The sequence below is a fragment of the Nicotiana sylvestris genome, chromosome 2 (assembly GCF_000393655.2).
Source record: "Nicotiana sylvestris chromosome 2, ASM39365v2, whole genome shotgun sequence".
NCBI classification, from domain to species: Eukaryota; Viridiplantae; Streptophyta; class Magnoliopsida; order Solanales; family Solanaceae; genus Nicotiana; species Nicotiana sylvestris.
This window is the reverse complement of record NC_091058.1, coordinates 112773241-112797589: the sequence shown is the minus strand read 5'-3', so window position 1 is coordinate 112797589 and position 24349 is coordinate 112773241. Positions and strand designations below refer to the sequence as shown.

General features: G+C 37.5%; 2 protein-coding genes across 2 annotated transcripts; one reads left to right on the top strand and one right to left on the bottom strand.

Moving 5' to 3' along the window:
* The first annotated feature begins 7051 nt into the window (after positions 1–7051).
* Positions 7052–16905, top strand: LOC104222840 (uncharacterized). The gene is made up of 7 exons (XM_009774160.2): positions 7052–12663; positions 12748–13001; positions 13091–13235; positions 13871–14072; positions 14155–14454; positions 14543–15234; positions 15968–16905. Exons 1-7 carry the CDS (start codon positions 7546–7548, stop codon positions 16628–16630), a joined length of 7374 nt encoding a protein of 2457 aa, XP_009772462.1. The 5' UTR covers positions 7052–7545; the 3' UTR covers positions 16631–16905.
* A 905-nt stretch (positions 16906–17810) lies between these two features.
* LOC104222841 (ethylene-responsive transcription factor ERF109-like) lies at positions 17811–18602 on the bottom strand. Its single transcript, XM_009774161.2, has one exon. The coding sequence runs from the start codon at positions 18600–18602 to the stop codon at positions 17811–17813; it is 792 nt and encodes a 263-aa protein (XP_009772463.2).
* Positions 18603–24349: the final 5747 nt, after the last annotated feature.

Sequence of the window (24349 nt, the reverse complement as noted above, 5' to 3'; positions counted from 1 at the left end):
AAATTGAAGGCTTGGGGGAAGACCGTAGAAGCGACAATTGGTTCGCACCTGCGGGACCGTAGAAGCGGTCAATAGACCGCAGGTGCGAAATGACTGGAGGCAGTAAGTGTTTTAAAAATCGGGATTTGGCCATTTTCACTCATTTTTCTCTTGTCTTGGGCTATTTTTGGAGGGTTTCAAGAGGGGGGTTTCATCATCAACGATAAGGTAAGCTATCCCCACGTATCTTGAGTTAAATACATTGATTATGTACAGAGTTGAGCATTGAAATTTGTAGAAACTTGGGGTTTGAGGGAAAACCTAGAAAATTGATATTCTTGGAATTTGACCACGATTTTGGGCATGAAATTGAGAGTAAATTATATATTTGAGTTCGTGAGGTTATGGGTAAACTTTATCTTCGAAAAATTTAGGAATCCGGGCATGTGGGCCCGAGGGAAATTTTGTCAACTTTTCGATCGGGGTTAGGAATTGTTATAAATTGGATTGTAATGAGTAATTGAGCGTATATTAATGGATTTGCATAATTATTGGCTAGTTTTGGAGCATTGTGCATCGGTTCGAGCCTTCGGAAGGGCGTGGAATGCCTGTTATAGATCTTCGGAGCAAGGTGAGTCTCCTTTCTAACATTGTAAGAGGGAATTGTCCCCATATGTGAAATAATTGGTTATGTGCTCCTATTTGTGGGGGGCTACGTACGCACGAGGTGACGAGAGTCTGTGTGTAGCTACTATTATGCTTTAGTCCGGGTAGTTTAGGCCCCAAAAGCATGCTTTATTGTAATACTTGCAACCTTGTTGACAAACTTAAAATGCTCAAAACATATCGAACGTGTAAATGAATTTTTTTAAAAAAGGCTAGATATCATTTCTTGACTTTAAAAGAGAAATTTGCCTTTTCCTGAATATTTGCTTCTTGATGAGTTATTGATTTGATTGTTTGAATGTGTTTATCAATTGTGGAACGGGCCGAACGCTTCAGTAGATTAAATAGATGTATCCATGGTTCGCGCCATTCGACCCTCTGGCAGTGCATAGTTTAAATATTATTGGATCGGGTCGTACGTCCTCGACATGATTTGCGCATGCTTGTATTGCTTGCCTTGTGATTTATTGATATTGATATTTGCTCTCCTCGACTTGAGATAATTGAAAATTAATAGATTATGAATCCGGGGGATTCTTGATACAAAAAGGAACTTTTATCTGTTCGTGGCTTATTTGAAATTACTGTCGTTCTTAATAAATCCATGATTACCCGCATTAATAATATATTATTATTGGACCACTAGTAAGTGTCGAAGTCGACCTTTCGTCTCTACTTCTTCGAGATTAGACGAGATACTCATTGGATACACATTATTTTCGTACTCATACTACACTTGATGTGCATTTTCGTTGCACAGGTTCATATGTGTTTAGTGGCTTAGTGGCATAGCGGCATGGTTGATATGGAGACTTAGGTGAGCTACATTTATCGAGACGACCCGCAGCCAGCAGAGTCTCCTTCAGAGTATTGTATTGTATTTTCATTTCTGTACAGAAATATTCCGGACAGTTACTGTATTTAATTTCATTCCCTAGTAAATGCTCATACACTTGTGACACCGGGCTCTAGGATGTCTATGGGTTTATTCAGAAATTTAAAATTATTAAATGTTTCATTATTTATTTAGTGGAATTTATTATGTAATGTTTAAATGTATAAAAGGAGTGATTTTAGAAATATTTAAAACGAGAAGTTACTAGTTATTTGTTGTTGGCTTCTTTGACAATGGTGTCCGGCGCCATCACGACCCTTAGTGAATTTTGGGTCGTGACAGAGTCCCATATGGATAAGCTTCTTCAGGAAGCTTATTTACAACAGAGTACTAAATGAACATCCATAATATAATATATTTATAACACTCCCCCTTGGATGTTAATTAAAAGATAATGTGTCTCATTAAAACTTTACTAGGAAAAACCACGTGGGAAAAAAATCTTAGTGAAGGAAAAAGAGTACACATATTTAGTAATACGCATTGCTAGGTGCCTCATTAAAAACCTTATAAGGAAAACCCTATGGAAAAAAACTTTAGTAAAGAAAAAAGAGTGCATCGCTTATTTTACTCCCCCTGATGAAAACCTTGTTTCAAATATTTGAGTCTCCGCATTCTAATCTTGTATTTACATAACCAATACGATCTGCACCACCTATAAATGCATAATAATTACATTGAGATAGAGTATTTTAGGACCAAGGAGTTCATCGTCCTCTTCTGGAGGTCGGAACGGATCCTTATTCACTTCAAGTGATCGAATACCCATTGATGTACTTAATGAGTGCGCTTTGTCCATGAAAAACGTTTAAAGACCCCTTATGTATAGGCAAATTGATGGATAGAGATCTCGTCTGCTAAATATTCAATTTACAGACCAAAGACAAATTTTTATTTTTCCAAGTTCTTTCATCTCAAATTCTTTCTTAAGATATTCAATTGCCTTTTGGAGCTCTTCTGGAGTTCCAACAAATTTTATGTCATCAACATAAACAACAAGTATAACAAATGCTGATGACATTTTCTTTATAAAAATACATGGACAAATAACACCATTTATGTAATCTTCTTTCAACAAATATTTACTAAGGCGATTATACCACACGCGCACTGATTGCTTTAAACCGTACAAAGATATTTATAGTTTGATCGAGTACATTTCTCAAGACTTTGAATTATATGCTTCAAGCATTTTCAATCCTTCAAGGATCTTCATATTGATTTAATCAAATAAGTCATATAGATTAAGACTTGTATCTAAATGGTATGGCATCTTCAAGTGTCTGGACTGCTGGTCCGATCCTCACAATCTTTTATAATATTGTGCACTATATTGTATAAAATGTATCATTGACAATCATTTTGTGTGAGTTCTTAAGCGACATAACTTGTTGAGATCTCATCACTTTCTTTATTTTCAGGTACCTAAACTTCTTCGGGAGTTTCATGAAATGTTATTTCGTGGGCTCTTCTAGAGCTTATTTCCTCCTCATTATGATCATTTTGATCATTAGCTCCTACCATTTTTCAAAGATTGTTACATTTGGAACCGATTGGTCTACCACACTTCATGCGTACAGTAAATTATATCCTTCAGGGACTTTAATTTTAATAGGAGCATTTGTAGCTGAAATATGATATAAAATTTTAGATCAGCAAATGCTTCTGGATTTGACTTAAATTATCTTCTAAGTGAGGATTATATTAATGATAATTCGATTCATATAGCATATTTTTCAGCTGTTTATTCCATCTCCCAAATGTTAGAAAAATTAACATATATCCTCAATCTTCTTTGGGAAACATATCTTTGTGTATTGTGGTAGAGAAATTAATCATATACCACACATCAATTGTGAGGGGAGGACTTTATCATATATTGTTGGTCTGATGCATACAAGTGTTGATGTATGCAATTTAGAATATCTTAGACCAACACATGAAACTTTGTTCTCATAAGCAATAGTTTAGCCATTAGTAGGAGGTATTCAATGCTAAACCAGCTTGGATATAAACCATAATTATCAAGATGAACTGTCTTGATTTCATAATCTAAAAGTTATGTTCTTAATTGAGAAAAGCAATCTCAAATGCCAAACTGTAGGTTGGCAATAAACATACATGTAACCATCTCATATGTGCATCTATAAGTGGTTCACATGACAGGTGAATGAGCCCATATTCATCTTTTATATATTTCTGAATCAGGGGTCTTAGTCCCAACTTTAGTTGGTATAATCAATTTATTATGAGAACAAGCAACACAGGATAATTCTTGAAGAATCTTCTAGTTCTTCAATATATGCTTATCTGAATTCTTAAATAGCACATTCAAAAATGGCAAATAAAAACTTCAAGTTTATCATGGCATGTGCTATCTCTTAGTAAACTTCTGATTTACTATGGCATAAACTTTTGCATTAGTAAACTTCTGATTTATCGTGACTGCTTTTGCATTAGTAAACTTCTGATTTACTGTGATACATGATATAATATAAATTGAAGAATAAGGCGGGTAACTTCTCACATACATATTATTTTACCCCCTATGATTGTGGAAACATGAAGATTTTCAATCTTCCAATCATTTGTAGTCTCAATATGATAGTCATTTGTATTAGTAAACTTTAGGTTTAATATAACATATGTTTTGACCATAATCATATAATATGAATGACATATTTGTATATAAGATCTTCGAGAGCCTTCATTTATTATCCACAATCTAATATTTATCGGACACTACTAGTGTCATGTGTTTTCTAGGCAAACAGTTAGCTCTTTAGGAGTTGTTGATACATTTTGTACTATCAAATATTGCTCATATACTTCTGGTATCATGAGAGAAAATCATAATCAAATAAACAATGTAAAACAATTGTTTAAGCACACGAAAACTCTTCTTCATAATATTTTCCTACTTGAGAAGGTAATTTCAAATGTGTTACTTCTTCAGGAGCAAATTTAAAATACGAAATATTGAGTATATATTCTCTCAATTATCTTACCTCTTCTAGAGGTGAATTGTAATATATTCACATCAATAGCGCGTTCATATTTACCAGATTTATTAATATTGTCACGTTCACTCTAGGGAATGGATTAATATTATCAAAAGTTCCCATCCTTTAGGAAATCGAATATAATTATCTGAATGCGCATTAATTACATCAAATTGTGATGCTTCAACCTCTTTGAATCGAGGCGTGCATTTAATATAGAAAATATTTATATATGTAGCTTATCTTCAATTGTAACCATAAAAAACCTAAATTATCACTTCTAGTGATCATGGACATATACCACTTCTAGTGGTTAATATAATTACAATGAGATATACGAAATATAACAATTTCTGGCGGTTGTATATTTCTTGTAAACTCTGCTAGAGTTTAAGTTGATCTAATAATGTTATCCATATTCTTTAAATGACATAAATAAGATATATTATAGTAAACATCATTATCAAATCATAATTTTTCTTTATGTACAACAATTACATAACCATACTATTTATTACAAACAACAAAAATTAAAATATTTACATTTCTACAGATACACCACCGATTACATGACTTGTTTTTCCTTCTGGGAGTGTAAGGTAATCAGCTACATCCAAATGCATGAAGTCTAAATTATCTTCAGAAATAAAATTTGCTTCATCATTTTTTCTGTCTTCTTTAGGGAGGCTTGATAAAGCTCAACCAGGTGCTTTGGCGTACGGCAGGTATGTGACCAGTGCCCTTTTCCTCCACATCTATAGCATGCATTTTCTACATTTGGTGCTTGCACCGCTTCATGCTTTTGTTCCTTCCTTTTCCACTACTGGCGGTGAGGAGAGCTCTTTGGTGCATTATTATTATCATGATTAAAATTTCTTCCTCGACCACGACCATGACCACGATTGGGGCCACGACCTCTTCCACGTCTAGCTTAGTGGAAGTTTGCCTCATTCACTTTAGGGAATGGACAAGAACCAGTAGGTCGGCTTTCATGGTTTTTCATTAATAGCCCATTAGGTTGCTCGGCTATAAGAAGATGTAAGATAAGTTCAGGATACTTTTTAAATCCCATCTCTCGATATTGCTGCTGCAGGAGCATATTCGAGGCATGAAAAGTGGTGAAAGTTTTCTCCAACGTATCATGATCAGTAATATTATCACCACATAATTTCAATTGGGAAGTAATTCTGAACATAGCAGAATTATATTCACTTATAGATTTAAAATCTTGTAGCCTTGGATGCGTCCAATCATAACGTACCTGTGGAAGAACGATCATCTTCAGGTGATTATATCTATCTTTCAAATTATTCCACAGTATGACTGGATCGTTAATAGTGAGATATTCCATTTTCAGGCCCTCATCAAGGTGATGGCGTAAGAATATCATTGCTTTGGCACAGTCTTGATTTGATGCCTGATTTTTATCCTTGATGGTGTCTACCAGACCCATCGCATCAAGATGAATTTCAGCATCAAGCACCCAAGAAATGTAGCTTTTGCCCGATATATCCTGGGCTACAAATTCAAGTTTAGAAAGATTTGACATTATATAGAAAAAGAAAGTTCGTACCTCAGATAATTTCAAAGTATTTGCTCGAGATGACAGAGTCTCGTGATGATAATGTGTTATAAATAAAGATTGTAAAGTAAAGACAAGTATAGAGAGAAACTGACATATTATTCGAATTCAAACTGATGTACATAATGAACTGAAATCTCTTCTATTTATAGAAGAAAGGAAACTGCTACTGCAAGCTGCTCTGCAAGCTGCTACTATGCCGGATATGGATAATCTTCTACTGAGAGTAATGTTTATCTATAACGGAGTACTGAAAGGATAAGCTCATTGTACCAGGTATAGATAATTTTCTACTGGGTAATGTTTATACATAACAAAGTACTGAAAGAATAAGCTCACTGTATCAGATATAGATAATCTTCTATTGGGAGTAATGTTTATCCGTAATAGAGTACTGAAAGAATAAGCTCATTATACCCGGTATGGATAATCTTCTACCGGGGTAATGTTTATCCATAAAGGAGTATCGAAAAGATAAGCTTATTATACCCGGTATGGATAATCTTCTACCGGGGGTAATATTTATCCATAACGGAGTATCGAAATGATAAGCTTATTATACCCGGTATGAATAATCTTCTACCCGGGGTAATGTTTATCCATAACCGGGTACCGAAGTGATAAGCTTCTTCAAGAGGCTTATTTCCAATAGAGTACTAAATAAATAAATATATTTACAGCGAAGTCCCATATGGATAAACTTCTTCATGAAGCTTATTTACAACAGAATACTAAATGAACATCCATAATATAATATATTTATAACATGTATAACAATTTTTGCATTTAATCGATTTAATTATGCCGAAAAGTAAAGGAGTCGAGGGCCGACATTGACGAAATCCAATAAACATTGTGGAGACAAATGTAATTAGATAATAAGTTTGGGGAACAAAAGGAAAAGACAAAACGATAATCCCTAATGTTCCGCTCATTGTTTCACCCCAATTTTCTCTCTCCAAACGAAGAGAAGTGATCTCTCTCTCTCTCTTCTATTGTCCGACGACTAGAGCAGTAGTAGGGCTTCTTCTCTAACGTCATTCACTCTCTCTCTCTATATCTCTATACGCGGCGCACGTTAAACATCGCCGTCATATATCTTACGCCGTCGGAGGTAAGCTCATTATCCTGCCTGCTCATTTTCACCTGATCCAACAACCCGTTTCCGACCCGCTTTGCATCCATACCCTAATCTAGCCTGTAATACTGTTCAATATCTGTTCTATACTTCTATTCGATTTATTAGCTGTAATAATAAATTTATCCCCAATTAAACTACTACTACTCTCATTTTTTTGGGTTCCTAGGGTTTTTGTTTTTTGGATCCTTTTACAGTGAGATTTTGGGGGCCGATAAACATTTTTTTGGGGGCTAGAGAAAACATTGTTATATACACTTTTGATGCGTTGTGGGGTTCTGATATGGCCAATCATGGCGGCGTTGGGAGCAAATTTGTGTCTGTGAATTTGAATAAATCATATGGACATACTTCTCATCATGATAATAAATCTTATAGTGGTTCTTATGGGCAGGCCGGGGGGATGGGCCGCGGTCGGCCTGGTAGTGGGGGTGGAGGAATGGTTGTTCTGTCCCGGCATCGGAGTACCCAGAAAATTGGGGCGAAATTATCTGTTCCACCCCCCTTGAATTTGCCTTCATTGAGGAAAGAGCATGAGAAATTTGATTTATCAGGATCGGGCGGTGGGGCATTGGGAGGTGGTGGTCAAGGGAGTGGGCCGAGGCCATCCTCGTCTGGTATGGGTTGGACTAAGCCTGCTGCTGCTGCTGCTGCAGTTTCATTGCAAGAGAAAGATGTGAGAAGTGATGGTCAGATTGTTGTTGATGGTTTGGATCAGACCGGGCATAGTACTGATGGCATCAACAACCAGGTTAGTGGATCCTATATGCCCCCTTCAGCTCGTGGAACTGGAATTGGAGCTGCAGTTAATGTTCCTGCAAAAACATTTCCTTTGACTGCTGAGAAAGTCTCCGTTTTGAGAGGCGAGGATTTTCCTTCTCTTCAAGCTGCATTGCCTGCCTCTTCTGGACCGGCGAACAAGCAAAAGGATGGTTTGAGTCAAAAGCAGAAGCACCTATCTGCTGAAGGAACATCTGACGAACAAAGAGACAGTTACAACATGAGTTCAGTGGTTGATATGCGTCCTCATGGGCACTCTTCACGTCATGCAACTGGAAATGGCCTTGCAGAAAATGGGTTTGAAAGACATGGTTTGAGCAGCTCTCGTAGAGCTGATCAACCTCGGAAGCAGGAAGATTACTTTCCTGGGCCACTTCCATTAGTCCGGTTGAATCCTAGGTCTGATTGGGCTGATGATGAACGTGATACTGGACACGTATTTGCAGATAGGGGCAGAGATATTGGGATTTCAAAAGTTGATAATTATTGGGATAGGGATTTTGACCTGCCTCGAACTAATGTGTTGCCCCATAAAACTGCTCATAATCAATTTGAAAGGAGGGGTCCTAGAGAGGCTCAGACTGGGAATGGGTTTACCATTGATGCCCTGAGAGGTGACACCTATAGCAGGGATGTGAGAATACCTAGTAGAGAAGGGAGGGAAGGGAGCACATGGAGGAACTCAATCCTTCCTAGAGATGGTAAAGTTACAGACATTGCCAATGACAGGAATGTTGTTAGCTCCAGGGAATCTTTTGTTAACAAAGATTTAGGGAAAGATAACAGGTATGTTCCACCACATTTTGGGGACACCGCTCGTGATGAAAGTTTTACTGGAAGTCGGGATTATTCATACGGAAGGAAAGACACGGGTCTTGTTACTGACAGCAGACAACGGTGGAATCATGCAACAGAATCATCCAACAGTCGAGGGGTCGAGCACATGACTCAAGATCGCCTTGGTAGTGAACTGTCGAGCAGATTCAAGCGTGATGGCTTTCAGAACAACTCTGGGTCAAAACCTTCATTTGCATCCATTGGGAAATCACTTCCTATGACTGATCCTGTTCTGAATGTGGGCAGGGAGAAAGGTGCCCGTTCAAGGGGTGAAAGGCCATACATAGAGGATCCATACCTGAAACACTATGAATCTGCAGGATTTGATGAAAGGGATCTCTTTCCTGGAGGACTTTCTGCGGTGATCAAGAGAAAAAAGGATATGGTTAAGCAGACTGATTTCTATGACCCTGTCAGAGAATCCTTTGAGGCTGAACTGGAACGAGTTCAAAAGATGCAAGAGCTTGAGCGACAACGAATTATGGAAGAACAAGAAAGAGCATTGGAGCAAGCTCGAAGGGAGGAAGAGGAGAGACAGAGACTGATTAGAGAAGAGGAGGACCGTCAACGAAAATTGGAAGATGAGGCACGAGAAGCTTCTTGGAGGGCAGAGCAAGAGCGGCTTGATGCAGTTAGAAGAGCTGAAGAGCAGAGAATTGCTAGAGAGGAAGAGAAAAGGAGGATTGTCATGGAGGAAGAAAGGAGGAAGCAGGCTGCTAAACTAAAGCTTTTGGAATTGGAGGCCAAGATAGCCAAGAGGCAGGCTGAAGGGTCAAAAACTGATACTTTAGTTGTCACCACCGATGACAAAATATCTGCCATGAACAAGGAAATTGATGTTTCAGGGGGAGCTGATATGGATAATTGGGATGAGAGTGAAAGAATGGTGGAACGTTTAACAACTTCAGCATCTTTTGACACACCTGTCTTAAGCAGATCTGCTGATGTAAGTTCCCAGCACTATTCCTCTCGAGAGAATTTTTCAAATTTTCCAGACAGAGGAAGACCTATTAATTCGTGGAGAGGGGATGCACTTGAGAATGGAAGTAGCTCATCAGTGCATCTACAGGACCAAGATATTGGTCATCATAGTCCAAGAAGGGATGCATCTGCTGGAGGCAGAGCAGCTCCCCGAAAAGATTTTTCAGGAGGAGCTGGATATTTGGCTTCTGGTAGTTATGCCAAAGGTGGACGAGAAGGATATACGGATGAATTTGGCCATCGGAAAGAGCATAGGTGGAGCCTTCCTATGGATGCTGATCCATACACCAGGAACAGGGACATGGACACAGAATTTCATGATAATCTTTCAGATAGGTATGGTGATATTGGTTGGGGGCAAGCCCGTTCTCGTGGCAGTACTCGCTTTCCTTACTCAGATCGGCTATATCAAAATTCTGAAGCAGATGAACCTTATTCCTATGGTAAGTCAAGGCATTCTGTGAGACAGCCACGTGTGCTTCCTCCACCTGTACTCTCTACTATGCAGAGAACTTTCAGGGGTATGAACGATCACCCTGGTTCGTCGAACCTTATTGACAATGAAAGCCATTATACTCATCATCGAGGAGGTGACTCTACGAGGCAGACAGGCTATCTTGGTGGCCATCCATCTGAACATGTTGCTCCCCTGCAGGAGAGCACTCTTGCAGAAGTTACAAAACTGAATAAAGATATGAGCCCAAGGTGTGATTCACAGTCTTCTCTATCTGTTACAAGCCCTCCGAACTCTCCGCCTCATCTCTCTCATGATGAATTGGATGAATCTGGAGATTCTCGTTCGGTATCTGTTTCCGCAGAAGGAAAAAATGTAAGTCTTTCTGGGTATGAATGTGCTCTCTTAAATGATAATTCTGCAAAAGATGCCATGAAGACGGCTTCCAGTTCTATCTCTGCTATTGAGGATGAAGACTGGAATGTGGAAGATAATGGTGAGTTGCAGCAGCAAGAAGAGTATGATGAGGATGAAGATGGTTATAGGGAAGAGGATGAAGTGCGTGAAGCAGATGATGAGAATCCTGACCTGAACCAAGAATTTGAGGATCTCCAATTAGGCGAGGAAGAATCATCTCACAAATTGGATAACTTGGTTTTGGGCTTTGATGAGGGTGTCGAAGTTGCAATACCAAGTGATGATTTTGAGAGGAATTCAAGGAATGAAGAAAGTGTATTCGATAGGCCTGAAACCTCTGAAGGTGGATCTGTATATGGGGTTCAAGTTGATGAAAAGTGCCTTCATCCTGTTGAGGCCCGCCCTGGGGCTAGTTTGGATAGCTCCTCCGACAGCGTCCAAGGAACTGAAAAAATTATGCAAGAATCTGAGTTTAGAGTGAGTACTGAACCTCACAGTGCCGCAGCCTCAAATCTATTGGATGGCGTTGATGTGTATTGCGGCCCTAGCCTATGTGCTCAGCAAACTTTCTCATCCCTTGGCACTCCATCTTCTATTGGTCAGACTAGTGTGTCAAGTTTAACATCTTCTAGTCAGCCTGATTTACCTGTTAAGCTTCAGTTTGGGCTGTTTTCTGGTCCTTCTTTAATACCTTCTCCAGTACCAGCCATCCAAATTGGTTCCATTCAAATGCCTCTTCATCTCCATCCACCAGTTGGTCCATCCCTTACCCATATACATCCATCACAGCCTCCCATCTTTCAATTTGGTCAGCTCAGGTATTCATCTAATGTCTCACAAGGGATTGTGCCAATCACTGCTCAGTCAATGTCTTTTGGTCAGCCCAATGGGCAGGCTCATTACAACACCAGTCAGAACTCCGGTGGTTCTGTGCTTCCCCAGCCTGCTCTAGATGCTTCTACTCTGAGTGTGATGAAAGACAATGTTCAATCTCTTTCAGCAAATCAAGAACATGCTTCTGTATTGAGGCCTGGAGGACATAATGACAGTAAGCCAGCACAAGGAAGTGCAGAAAGCAAAGCTCTTACAGCCAACATTACCGGGATTGCAGGTGCTAGTGATAGAAAGCTTATTTCAGAGTCAGCTATTCAAGCTGAAGCTAAGGGCTTGTCTAATGCTGATAGGCATTTGCAGCCATCTAAGGTGAAGGGTTCTGATGGCAAGCAGTCCTCGGTGCTACCATCAACTCAGTCAGTTTCTAATGAGAAAATTTATGCTGGGGGCAGGGCTCAAGGCCAAGCATACGGCAACAAGGGAAAAAGATTCACGTATGCTGTAAAAAGTTCCGGGTTGAGGTCATCTTTTCCAACTTCTGATGGTCCTTATTCTGAGTCAAGTAGATTTCAGAGACGGCCTCGTCGAACAGTTCAGCGAACTGAGTTTCGAATCCGGGAAAATTCAGATAGCAGGCAATCATCCAGCATAGTTTTTTCTAATGACTCTGGTCTTGGTGAAAAGTTAAATCACGGTGGGAGATCTGCTGCAGTGATTATTGCAAAAAGTGGATCAAAGAGAGGATCCTTCTCTAGTAAGCTACCGAAGCAAAATGTAGAGTTTGATCCTATGTCAGCAAATGTTGCTTCTCATGAGGTTGATTCCAGTAACAAGCCAAGCAAAGATGACAGAAAGGCTGTGCTACACAAAAGTCAGAATACTTCACACGCTGGCGAGGGAAATCTAAAAAGGAACATATCCGAGGAGGGTGTTGATGCCCCATTGCAGAGTGGTGTTGTACGTGTTTTTAAACAGCCTGGCATTGAAGCACCTAGCGATGAAGATGACTTTATTGAAGTCAGGTCTAAGAGGCAAATGCTGAATGATCGGCGAGAACAAAGAGAAAAAGAGATCAAGGCGAAATCCCGTGTTTCTAAGGTTTTGACGAGTTATCCATATTCATATTTACCTTTTGATATTTATGTGATGTTATATCTTAACCTTTTCTTAATCATGTTTCAGCCACCACGCAAACCTCGGACGACTAGACAAAGTATTGCAATCACAACTAGCCCAAATAAAATCTTTGCATCTGTGGGTGGAGAACCACAAAATAAGAATAATTATTCAGATGTTATAGCTTCAGAGGCGCACGGATCTGTTTATAAGGATGTGTCCACTGGATATACTACCGTGGTGTCACAGCCACTAGCTCCAATTGGAACTCCTTCAGGGAGCAATGGATCTCAGCCCGATAAACAATTTTATACTGCCAAGTATGTGTGTTCTATTGGCACAATCATAGCAAAAGAACTTCTTGTCCTCCTGAAATGCTTATCAGTAAGTTATTCATTTATTTCGACAGGTTGCTCCAAACCACCTCTGGTAGTGTTGTTTCTGCTGGTGGAGATGACCTTGAGCCAGGCCTGATGTTTGAGAGCAAGAAGAATACAGAGAATGCTACATCATCACCTCTAAACTCATGGGGTAGTGCACAGATCAATCAACAGGTATTTTCTTTTGTCGGTTTTAGTCCACTTAATTATCTGTGATGTTTTATGCAGTCAGGATACCACTTCCAGTTAGATCACTGTCATTTCTGTCGTTCAAATTATACTTTGATGAGATGTCCAATGAGAAGTTTAATGCTGGATTTGCTAGGTCGATAGTAAACAACACAGTCCCATTGCGCACCTATGCTTCCAAAAGTTTTTCTGTGCTAGCATTTTATTTATGGGGATTCACCAGTTCTAATCTGCCGATTCAAAATATGCGTTCGCTGCCTTATTTTCCACTCTGCTATTAGTTTTCCTCTTGCAAACCTAAAATTAATGGAGTGACTATTCTTTTCCAAATTATTGATATGGTATCAAACATATTTGGGTATATATTGGGCCAGAAGTCCGACATGATTTCTTTCTTGAACATCAGCTAAATAATGTCTTATTTTGTTACTGGATTTTATCATCTGCTTTTTCATAAATGGTACTGGATATTCACATATTTTAATCTTTAGTTATTGGTGGTGTTATTGCTCGTTGATCTTTTGTTTATTACTGTGTTGGCTATGGGATCTATATTCTTTGTGGGTCATTATTGCTGCAATCATTGGCTCTGAGAAATTTTCTGACTCACTTTGGCATAGGTTATGGCCTTGTCGCAGAGCCAACTTGAAGAGGCTATGAACCCTGCCAGATTTGAAGCACATGCAGCTTCTGTTGGAGCTCATGGTGGTGCAGTCACTGAGCCCATCTTACCATCATCTTCCATCTTAACAAAGGACAAATCTTTTTCTTCTGCTGCAAGCCCAATTAACTCCCTGCTTGCAGGCGAGAAAATTCAATTTGGTAACCCTCCTTGTCATATCATATGTATGTATTATTGAGTTATGATTATATTGTTCGGGTAATCTAATCCACCATTTAATAGGTGCTGTTACTTCCCCAACAGTCCTTCATACTAGTAATCGTGTTGTTTCACATGGGATTGGAGCTCCAGGTTCTAATCGAGCTGAAGTACAAATTTCCCGTAATATTTCTCCAGATGAAAGTGATTGTACACTTTTCTTTGAGAAAGACAAACGTGCAAATGATCCATGTGTAAATGTACAAGATTGTGAGGCTGAAGCTGAAGCAGCTGCTTCTGCTGTTGCTGTAGCAGCTATCAGCAGTGATGAAATTGTCGGGAATGGACTAGGCTCTGCTATTTCAGAAGCTAAAACCTTTGAAGGTACGGATGTTGAAATATCCCAATGTGCTTTGTTTATCATTTGATTGTTATGTCAGTAACCTTTATTAATCAGTCTGTGTTATGGCAGGCGATCAGCAATTGAGCAGCCAATCAAGGGCAGAAGAGTCTCTTAGCGTATCTCTTCCTGCTGATCTCAATGTTGAAACTCCTCCGATTTCATTGTGGCAGCCCCTGCCAAGTCCCCAGAATTCTTCGAGCCAAATCCTATCTCATTTTTCAGGTGGCCCACCGTCACATTTTCCTTTCTATGAGATGAATCCTGTGTTAGGTGGTCCTATTTTTGCCTTTGGTCCACATAAAGAGTCGGGTGGCTCCCAATCACAGTCACAGAAGGCTACTGTATCTAGTTCAGGTCCTCTTGGTGCATGGCAGCAATGCCATTCTACGTTGGACTCATTCTACGGTCATCCAGCAGGGTTTACCGGCCCTTTCATAGGCCCACCTGGAGGTATCCCTGGGGTTCAAGGTCCACCGCACATGGTGGTCTATAATCATTTTGCACCAGTTGGACAGTATGGCCAGGTTGGATTGAGCTTTATGGGTACCACTTATTTACCTTCTGGAAAGCAGCCTGATTGGAAGCACACACCCTCATCCTCCGCAATGGGTATCACTGAGGGGGATATGAATAACGTAAATTTGTCTGGTTCTCAGCGCAGTTTATCAAATATGCCTGCTACCATCCAGCATCTTGGCCCTGCGTCACCAATTATGCCCATGGCTTCTCCTTTGGCCATGTTTGATGTATCTCCCTTCCAGGTAAGGAATGCGATTCCATCAGCGATGTGAGTTGATCTGTGGGATCACACACAACCCCCCTCCCCCCCCCCCCATTTTCTTTTTCCTTTTCTTTTTCTCCCTGATAGGGGTGAAAAAGACAAAAAGGAGGGCATGTCGAATTGTTCCTTAAAATATGGAATCTGTATGCTCTAGATGAGCCGATGGTATATCGGAAACAACCTCTCTATCTTCACCAAGTAGGGGTAAGGTTTGCGTACACATTACCTTTCCCCTACAGATTCCATACTTAATGGAGTAAATCAATAAGTTCTGGCAAGTGTATTATGTAAAAAAGACAGATTGTTCTCTCCTTTGTGGTGGAGAATACATGTTTTATTCTCTCACTTGATTCATTCTGACATAATCGAAATTGTCTTCATTTCTTGGGATGTAACTTTTGCACAATATTTGTTTTTCTTTACATAATACACTTGCCAGAACTTATTGATATGCTCCTTAAAATATGGAATCTGTAATGCTCTAGATGAGCCGAGGGTATATCTGAAACAACCTCTCTACTTTCACTAGTTAGGGGTAAGGTTTGCGTACACACTACCTTCCCCAGATCCCACTTTTGTGGGATTATACTGGGTTTTTTTGTTGTTGTTGTTGTTGCTGCTGCTGCTGTAATGCTCTAGATTTTTGTTATGTGATCCATTGGTGCAAGTAGTTCTCGTATATAACATTGTACTTTGCTTTGGTTTCTACCCAGTCTGCACCTGAAATGTCAGTCCAAGCTCGCTGGTCTCATGTCCCTGCGTCACCTCTTCATTCTGTTCCCAACTCTCATCACTTGCAGCAGCAAGCTGAAGGCGCATTGCCTTCTAAATTTGGGCACGGTCATTCTGTTGATCAGTCATTGAATACTAATAGGTTCTTGGAGTCTCATCCTTCTGAAGCCTCTGATGGTACCCCCAGTTTTACTGTGGCAACAGATGCCAATGCAGCTCAGTTTCCTGATGAATTGGGTCTTGTACATTCTTCTAAGTCGGGGGCTACTAGTGGTTCTGCTAAGAGTCATGTCAGTCAAAGCTCCTCTGGATGTGTTAATGCAGATATTGGCAAAAATGATAGTCTCAGAAACGGTGTTAGCAACAACGGTAAAGAGCCGGGCAGCAGTGGTTTCAAAACACATTCCCAACAGAAGAATACATCTGCTCAGCAGAGTCAATCTGCAGGCTATAACTATCACAGGGGTGGTGGGATGTCTCAAAGAAATATGGCTGGAAATGATTGGTCCCATCGCAGAATGGGTTTCCATGGCGAAAAGGGCAGAAATCAGTCTTTGGGTGCAGAAAAGGGCTTTTCATCCACTAAGGTGAAACAAATATACGTGGCAAAGCAAACCGTCAGTGGGACAAAAACCACGGGATGAGCAAATTACATGGTTTGGAGATCTTGATAGGGAAGGATCTGTTTTTGAGATATTTATTTGTCAGTGGGACATTCAAGCTAGTTTTGGTACCTTCTTCCATTTACGGCTTCTGAAAATAACTTAATTTGGACTTAGATAATTGGTTGGTGATTATAGTGATCCTCTCAATTTTGTCCGAAATATGGATTACTAAGTTGTGGTTTGGCTGCTGAGATTTGAAATCAAACCCTGTGCATGGCTGTTATCTGCAAAAAATTTCAGCTCCTTTTCATCAATTTAGCTTGCGTTTGGACATAATTCACGCGGCGTCTAAAAATCTTTTAGTAAATTTAAGTTTGTCGTAAAGTTTCTATTAGGTGGTAGTTTCACTATTTCAATTCTGCCAAGTTTTGCCAGATGTTTTAGTAAAAAGGGATCTTTCGACAATTAAGTTTGGATTAGAGCATGGCTTGTTTCTTGATATGGCGCTACTACGTCGAATGTGACGGCGGAAAGAGACGATATATCTCGCTGTTGAAAGGAATATCAAGACAAAAATGTGAACTCTTTTAAAGAATTCCATTTTCGTTACTATGGATTCGTACTTGCAAATATGCTGAAGTAAGGCCATAGCAGTTATCGTCTGTTAATTAATGAGACAATTTGTTAAAAGTAAAGATCAAACGTCCTCACAAAATCCAAAACCTATATACTTCGTTATCCTATTTTTTTCGATCTAATCTTGAAATTCGGACCTTTTTCCTACATATAATCTTTATTTTTAATAGCATACTTGTACAAAAATTGGCTCAGTTCACTAGAAAATTACTAAGTAGTATATTTGTACTTAAATATTTACGTATAGTTACTTTATGTTTTGAATTTTTCTTTCTTTAACTCTATGTCCAATCAAATATCAGAAAAAACTCTTTTTAAGTTAAATTGATTTTTACTAATAAAAATAAAAATTGAAAAAAGAAATCCGAGTCACCTCTGTTGCTTTTTCTCATAATTTTTTTTTGAAATAATTGCAACTTTACTAGTAGTACTACTAGTTATAAATACAATACATACCCAGCCAACAACATAATTTTCCTACTACTCCAAGTCCCAAAAAGCTGAAAAGCGGTAAAAAGAGAGACTTAAAAAAGAGAAACAAGGAAAAGAAAGTGCGGACAAACCAATAAACTTAATAGAAAGATCAGAGCGACATATCTTTGGTTATCCACTTGACAAGTCCATCATCTTCCAACGTATCCCAAAAATCATCACCAGTTTGCACATTGCTTTCACCATTATCATCACCTGCCACTATTCCATTATTCACCCCCTTTTGGACTTGTAATTCTTCCACTACCATTGGCAACTTATTATTATGATCAGTAACTGTAGTAGCAGCGGCGGCATATTCTGAAATTGGGAAGTTGGTCTTGGCCTTTTCTCCTCTAAATTCTATAGCCTTCTTGTCATAAGCTCTAGCAGCTTCTTCAGCAGTAATAAAAGTACCAAGCCAAACTCGTTGCGCTTTATGTGGGTCTCTAATTTCTGCTGCCCATTTTCCCCACGGCCTTTGTCTCACTCCTCTGTATTCCTTCTTCGTATTTCTCCTTCTTCTCCTTCCCTTCTGCAACTCCAAATTCTCTCGCTTTACGTGAAAAGAAGTAGTAGTGCTACTCCCAATGTGACAAGCTAGATAAGTGGCAGCTGACACAGTTGGCTCCACAATGCTCCTACGTGGCAATATGGAAGCTGACGTGGCTGCACTTGCATTTTCAACTTCCCTTATAAGCTGAGCTGCTTCGCCGTCGGTCTTTCCATCGGCGCCGCAGATCACATGCCGGAGAGCTGACACCATAATGTAAAACTCTTGGTCTTGTGTCAATTTGTGGGTGATGCTACATTTTTTATTCTCTTGAAGTTGAGAATCTTGTACGGCTTTAGATTCTTGAGAGAATCTATTGTCCTGAAATTCCAAGTAGTTAATGTTTGACATGGATAAGGTGGTGCTGATGAGTCGAACGAGGATAGAGTGTGTGCGTATTTATAGAGTTTCCTTTTTGGGGATGTGGCTGGAACACTAACTGCACACGGGGTTAACCAGATTGTATGCCACGTGTGTGAAATAGTTTTGATTACTTGAAGTCTTATGTCAGCAGATATTGACGTGGCTATTTGGGATTCTTTTGTAGTCAAATATAGTCATAGGGCCTTTCTACTTGACAGCGCAACATTATAGCATTTAGGACATGTTATCCTCGGAGGTTCTCGAAGGATCGTGGAAGCTTCTGCTTCTGCTTCTCCTTCGACTTCGGACAACTATAATAAAAGCTTCTTTTGCTAGTTCTTAGAGTATAAATTAATAAATGAATTATTGTTCTTAAAAATTTAAGAGGTAAAAACTTTGCCATGCTATAACATTTGCTCAATAAAAGCTTCTCGCTAAGGGTACATTAAAAAGTTTAAAATTGAATTATTTATCAAATATAAAAATTTATTATTCTTTTTCAAACGGACTAACAAGAAAAATGTGTCATATAAATTAAAATGGACGGAGTTATTGTATGCGAGAGATACTTATTTTAAATATTAATTAAAGATCAACATTTACATTTACCATAAGCTGATAATTAACTTGAAAAAGAATTTAGATAACTTGTTGATCATACGAATAAAATTGAATTTATTACTCCTTCCATCTCAAGTTATCTGTCATGATTCCTAAAAATAGTTATTTTAAATTATTATCATTTTAGAAGTTCAAGACAAAATTAATTATTTTTCTCATTTTACCTTTAATAGTGATTGTTCCTGGAAATAAAAATAACACATAATAAAATAAATATTCAATAAAAAAAGATTATATTTTAAGACATATATAACGGTAAACTAGTCAAAAATCTTTTCTAGCTAATGTTCCTTAAGGGCCGTATAAATGAAAAACACGACCTCTTGATCAAATCAAATTGTGAGAAATTCTATTAGCCGTCAAGGAATAAAACTTATATTTAATGACACTAACATTGATAAGGTGGCGCTGATGGTCAAACAGTAATGAAGTGTGTATACAATATATACTTACGAGTTTAACTTATTTAAAGTTTAAGTTGTGAATTCATCTAGAAAATAAATTTGTACTCTTTAAAATTTAAATAAATTACTTATTGTAACAAATAAAGATGACATGATACTATAAAATAAATCTATCTATCTATCTATCTATCTATCTATATATAGCTAGGAATTAAAAAGGTGATGTGACACCTTTTATAGCTCAAGAAAGTCTTCTATCCTTTTTCTCATTTTTTTGGCTTTTATCCATTATTTGATGACTAAAAAATCTGTAGAATATTTAGCATATATCATATTTATGGCATCCTTAATATTGTCATTTATGGAAGGTTTAAATTATGACTATAGAAACTAAAACGAATGACTAAAAAAATTCTACAATCAATTTGAAAACAAAAACGCTCCATCACTTAATATGGGAATTGAACGGGTTCTTCCTCATTAAACATAAAACAATAGTACACCACTATATATAGAGACTCATCTTTAGCTTGGTTTTATAGTGGATTTCATGGCTTTCTACTTTAAACTCTATTGTTATATTAGATATACGTGTTTTGCTCCTTTAGAAATATTGATGCTACGTTATTTTCTATTTTGCTACAAGAAATCAATAGATTTGTATTGTCGTCGTTTTCTTCCAGTAACTCATAAATGTCAAATGCCCGAGGTTTTGTGCAATTGCAGTGTATGGAACAGTAACCTACAAGGAAAAAATACTGAATAAATGATTATTTTCCTGTTATTAGACACCTTTTATTATCTTTCTGTTCGCTCCATTAAAAATAATGATAATTTTCTATTTTTTTTGTAGATGCAAGACATCAGTATTAGGACATTATTTTTGGAACAAAACTAGTCATAAGGGATGAAATCCTAGAGTAAGTTGCAATAGAATTGGCAAATTTAATTCAGGCACTTATAACTTATGCCGATAAATAATCTTAATATCCATGCATTTTGTTTGTGTGCATTTGTTGTCACTTTTTTTTTTGTGCGTTTAATGATTGGGCAATACAATCTTCTGTTCAAACATTCATAAAAAAAAACACAATGGTATTTGGAAATAGAATAGTTCTACTTGGAAATTGAATGGTTCACGGATAATTTATAATAGCTCGATGGTTGTAAGATTAATTGTAATTGGTCAAGAGTGGTGTATTTTGTGTTTCACAAATTGTTTCTTCTCTTTTTTTGGGGATCAAGCTCATATTTTGCAACTTACTTATGGTTATAATTACCGGAATATGATATTGTTAATATTATCTTCTAAACTTAAGTCGATTTACCTTTTACTTTTCTTTTTCATATGAAAATTTTCTCTTTTCATTTCGACAATAGAGAACTACTTCAATTTATTCTATTGGGAATATGGTGGCACCTAGCTTTATTTTTAAACAAAGTAAGAATGTAAAAACCTACTATACTAAGTCTGTCTCTCCTGTTTATTGCATTTTAATATATCAATAATAGAATATTAACGTATTTTCTTCTGCATTTTAAAGTAACTAAATACGACTGCATATAATAAATAATAATAATGCGTGTTATTATTTTTAATAACATTTGAACATGAAATGAAGGAGAGACGAGGTACATATACCCAAAAGTCCAAAACCTCTCATACATTTACTAATAAATGTAATTCTTATCATATTTATACGATCTTTAATTAGGAAGGGAAGGTTAAATGGCTTACGTCATACGATCTTAGTTCATCTACACTTGCTTGAAATATTCTTAAATAACCAAATCAGCAAGTTGATTAAAATTCTTTTTAGTATATACGTTTTATATGGTTGAACCTATTAAACATGTGTATAAGCGATACCTTCACAGTCGATTAAAGAGGTAAACTACTTCAGCAATATTGTCAAGCCAATGCTCAAAAATTTGCACTTTAATTAAGTGAGGTAAGTAACACCCTCAGGCAAGTTGATCACCTCGATGAAGTAAATTTTTTTTTTGTTATTAGCTTAATTCATAGAATTTAATTTGTCTGCATACAAATTAAAATTTTATCTCAAAAAAATCATAAAATTTGGTAAGTTAACTCTTATTACTATTACAACCGCTGCGAAGCGTGAAAATTTTTACTAATTACAATATAATATATTATATACTAGATAAACTCCAGATATGTAATATACTACTATACTAGATATACACCATTAATTTGTTTTGGTTGGCTGTGCGAGCTGGATCAGTAACGTAATACAAGGTTAGCCAGAATGTATGCCACGTGTGGCACCATCTGAGTTGGGTGAGCCACGTAATACTGAAGAAGTTCACTTTACGTCAGCAAAATTATCTTGGCTCTTTGAGAAATATGTTTTTCTCAAAGGACCTTTGCCCTTGACAGCGCAAAATCCTCGTATTTGAGAATATGACATGTAATCGTCGAAGGTTCTAGAAGGCAGCACAGAAAGCCTCTATTTGCTTTTGCACTCGCTATAGAAGCTTCCTTTATCTTATGTGTGGTTCTATACAGTTTATGACTTTCGACTGACGATACAAATAACATTCTCCTTTTCTTTTTAATACGATCGTGTTTGACTCGATATATAATTTTAAAAATTTAGATTTCGACACATGATCTAAGTATGCAAACATATTAGAAATATCTTTAAAATCATGTGATCTTGAATATATCATGTCATTCATGTAATTAAAAGAGTGTCATTATAATAAAATAAGAATGTTGAACTTTAGCATCCCAATATTTTACTCTCATATAATATTGATGATCTTATAATAGTTTTGTATAACTTAGCTTTTACTTTGATCGATGTCCTATTATCCGGTAACTCTTCGGTAGCACTTCTCAATTTCAACCATCATATTTTGACTCTATATGTAGTATCTTCACTTATCATAAAATTTTCTTGGAGCATTGAGCGTAGATATTCACATTATTTGCTTTTAAGTGCCACAATCTCGTCTAATCTCATTTCAACATCACTCTTCTTATGTTGACCTCTTGTAATGCACATCTTCAATCTTCAACTTATTCTAAAATCACTCTTTCTTGAGCATTTCTTAATAGTTCAAGCTTTTGGTTTATACTATTGCTCGTTTTGTCAATTAGCAGAGTATATATTGTCAACAAATAGCATACATCATGTGACTTCATTTTGTATTTTGCTAGTTTGCGCATTCGTAATTAGGGGAGACAAATATACATGTGTCATGCCAGTCGCTGCTGTAAATTCATGATTGTGGAAAACTCTTTTATATTTTCTAATATTATTCACATACCGGTACGACTCCTTTAATCATATCCTTTGTGAGGTTTATATATTTTAACTACCTCATTTCACTCAAAGTACATCGTAAATGTAGCAAAAGCTATATATACATATATATATATTCCCTAATTTCTAATATAAAATGGACTCATTGTAAGAAATTAAAGTTGAAACCAACGTATTAAAATCATGGATCTGCTTCTACTAAAGTACCTACTTCTGAACTGTTCATTTTATCAAAAACTCTTTTTTATGTATTCTTTGTTGCTAATACAGATATTTATTAAAACTTAAGAAAGACAAATAGTAGAGTTTTTACACTGGGGACTGTTCTGGCTATACAAGATCCGGAACAGTCATTATTGAAAGCAAGTAAAGCATAAAGAGAGGTTCTTCATAGTGTAGAGTATGACGACGTTGATGACCTGCGCAAGGAGCTAAGGTCATGCCATGCTTAGCAAGTAGATCCGCTACAGTGTTGGCTTCACGGTAAATATGCTGGAGCTCTGAATGTCCTAGCATTATCAGTAATGACCTGGAGTCCAAAATAACAAGTAAGTAAAGATCAGTCCCTGCGTGCAAGACTCTTTGCATTACCTGAGAATTTGTTTTTATCTGTAGTGGATATAGGTGGAATTGTTGAACAATTTTCAATCCTATCAACAATGCTTGTAATTCTGATTCGAGTGATGATGAGCATAGGATTTTGTGGAGAAATCACAAATCCACTGGCATTGATTGTTTCTAAATACTCCAGCAACACCATCTATCTTAGTGATGGGATTAAAAACACCGTCAACATTGAGTTTTAAAAAAAGTGTTGTGGGCGGGTGCCATTTAATATACTCCAGGGTGGAAATGGAATGGGGAGTTGGAGATGAAGTGAGGTAATAAAATTCGATCACACAGAATAAAATATTTTTGGTGGAGACATGTGCATGCAAATTATTGAAGAGAATGTGATTTCGGTTGGTCCAAATATGTCAAAGGATGAAAGAGGTAAGTAAAGTTTTTGGGATTCGATTCCTTGGTAGGTGAAAAATTGGTGAGTGTTGGTACAGTGCAACCAAGCAGGGAAGGAAATAGCGTTAGTAGTGTTAATATTAAAGAAGTTCCATATGGTATGAGAATGAATACCCTCGAAGAAAAAATAATGGAGGGATTTAGTTATGTTCACACAAGAGTGACAGTGAGGGTGGTGAAGAACATTAATAGATGACATGTATGAAGCAGTCGGTAGCCGATTAAGCATAAGTAGCCAAAGAAAAGTTTTAATTTTATTGGAGATATGAAGGGTCCAAATCCATTTGATATCAGACAGGTTGGCAGGAATATTACAATGTGTGGCAAGATAAAGGTGGTAAGTTGATTTAGAGGAGAAGGAGCCTGCAGAATTAGCAAGCCAACAATATGTATCAGGCCG

What these genes read in the sequence shown, in the direction of transcription:
- LOC104222840 (XM_009774160.2), top strand. Translation starts at nt 7,546, where the DNA reads ATGGCCAATCATGGCGGCGTTGGGAGCAAATTTGTGTCTGTGAATTTG. An exon ending in GTGCACAGATCAATCAACAG is followed by an intron (nt 13,236 to 13,870) that starts GTATTTTCTTTT and finishes ACTTTGGCATAG; the next exon opens with GTTATGGCCTTGTCGCAGAG. An exon ending in AGAAGCTAAAACCTTTGAAG is followed by an intron (nt 14,455 to 14,542) that starts GTACGGATGTTG and finishes GTGTTATGGCAG; the next exon opens with GCGATCAGCAATTGAGCAGC.
- LOC104222841 (XM_009774161.2), bottom strand. Translation starts at nt 18,602, where the DNA reads ATGTCAAACATTAACTACTTGGAATTTCAGGACAATAGATTCTCTCAA.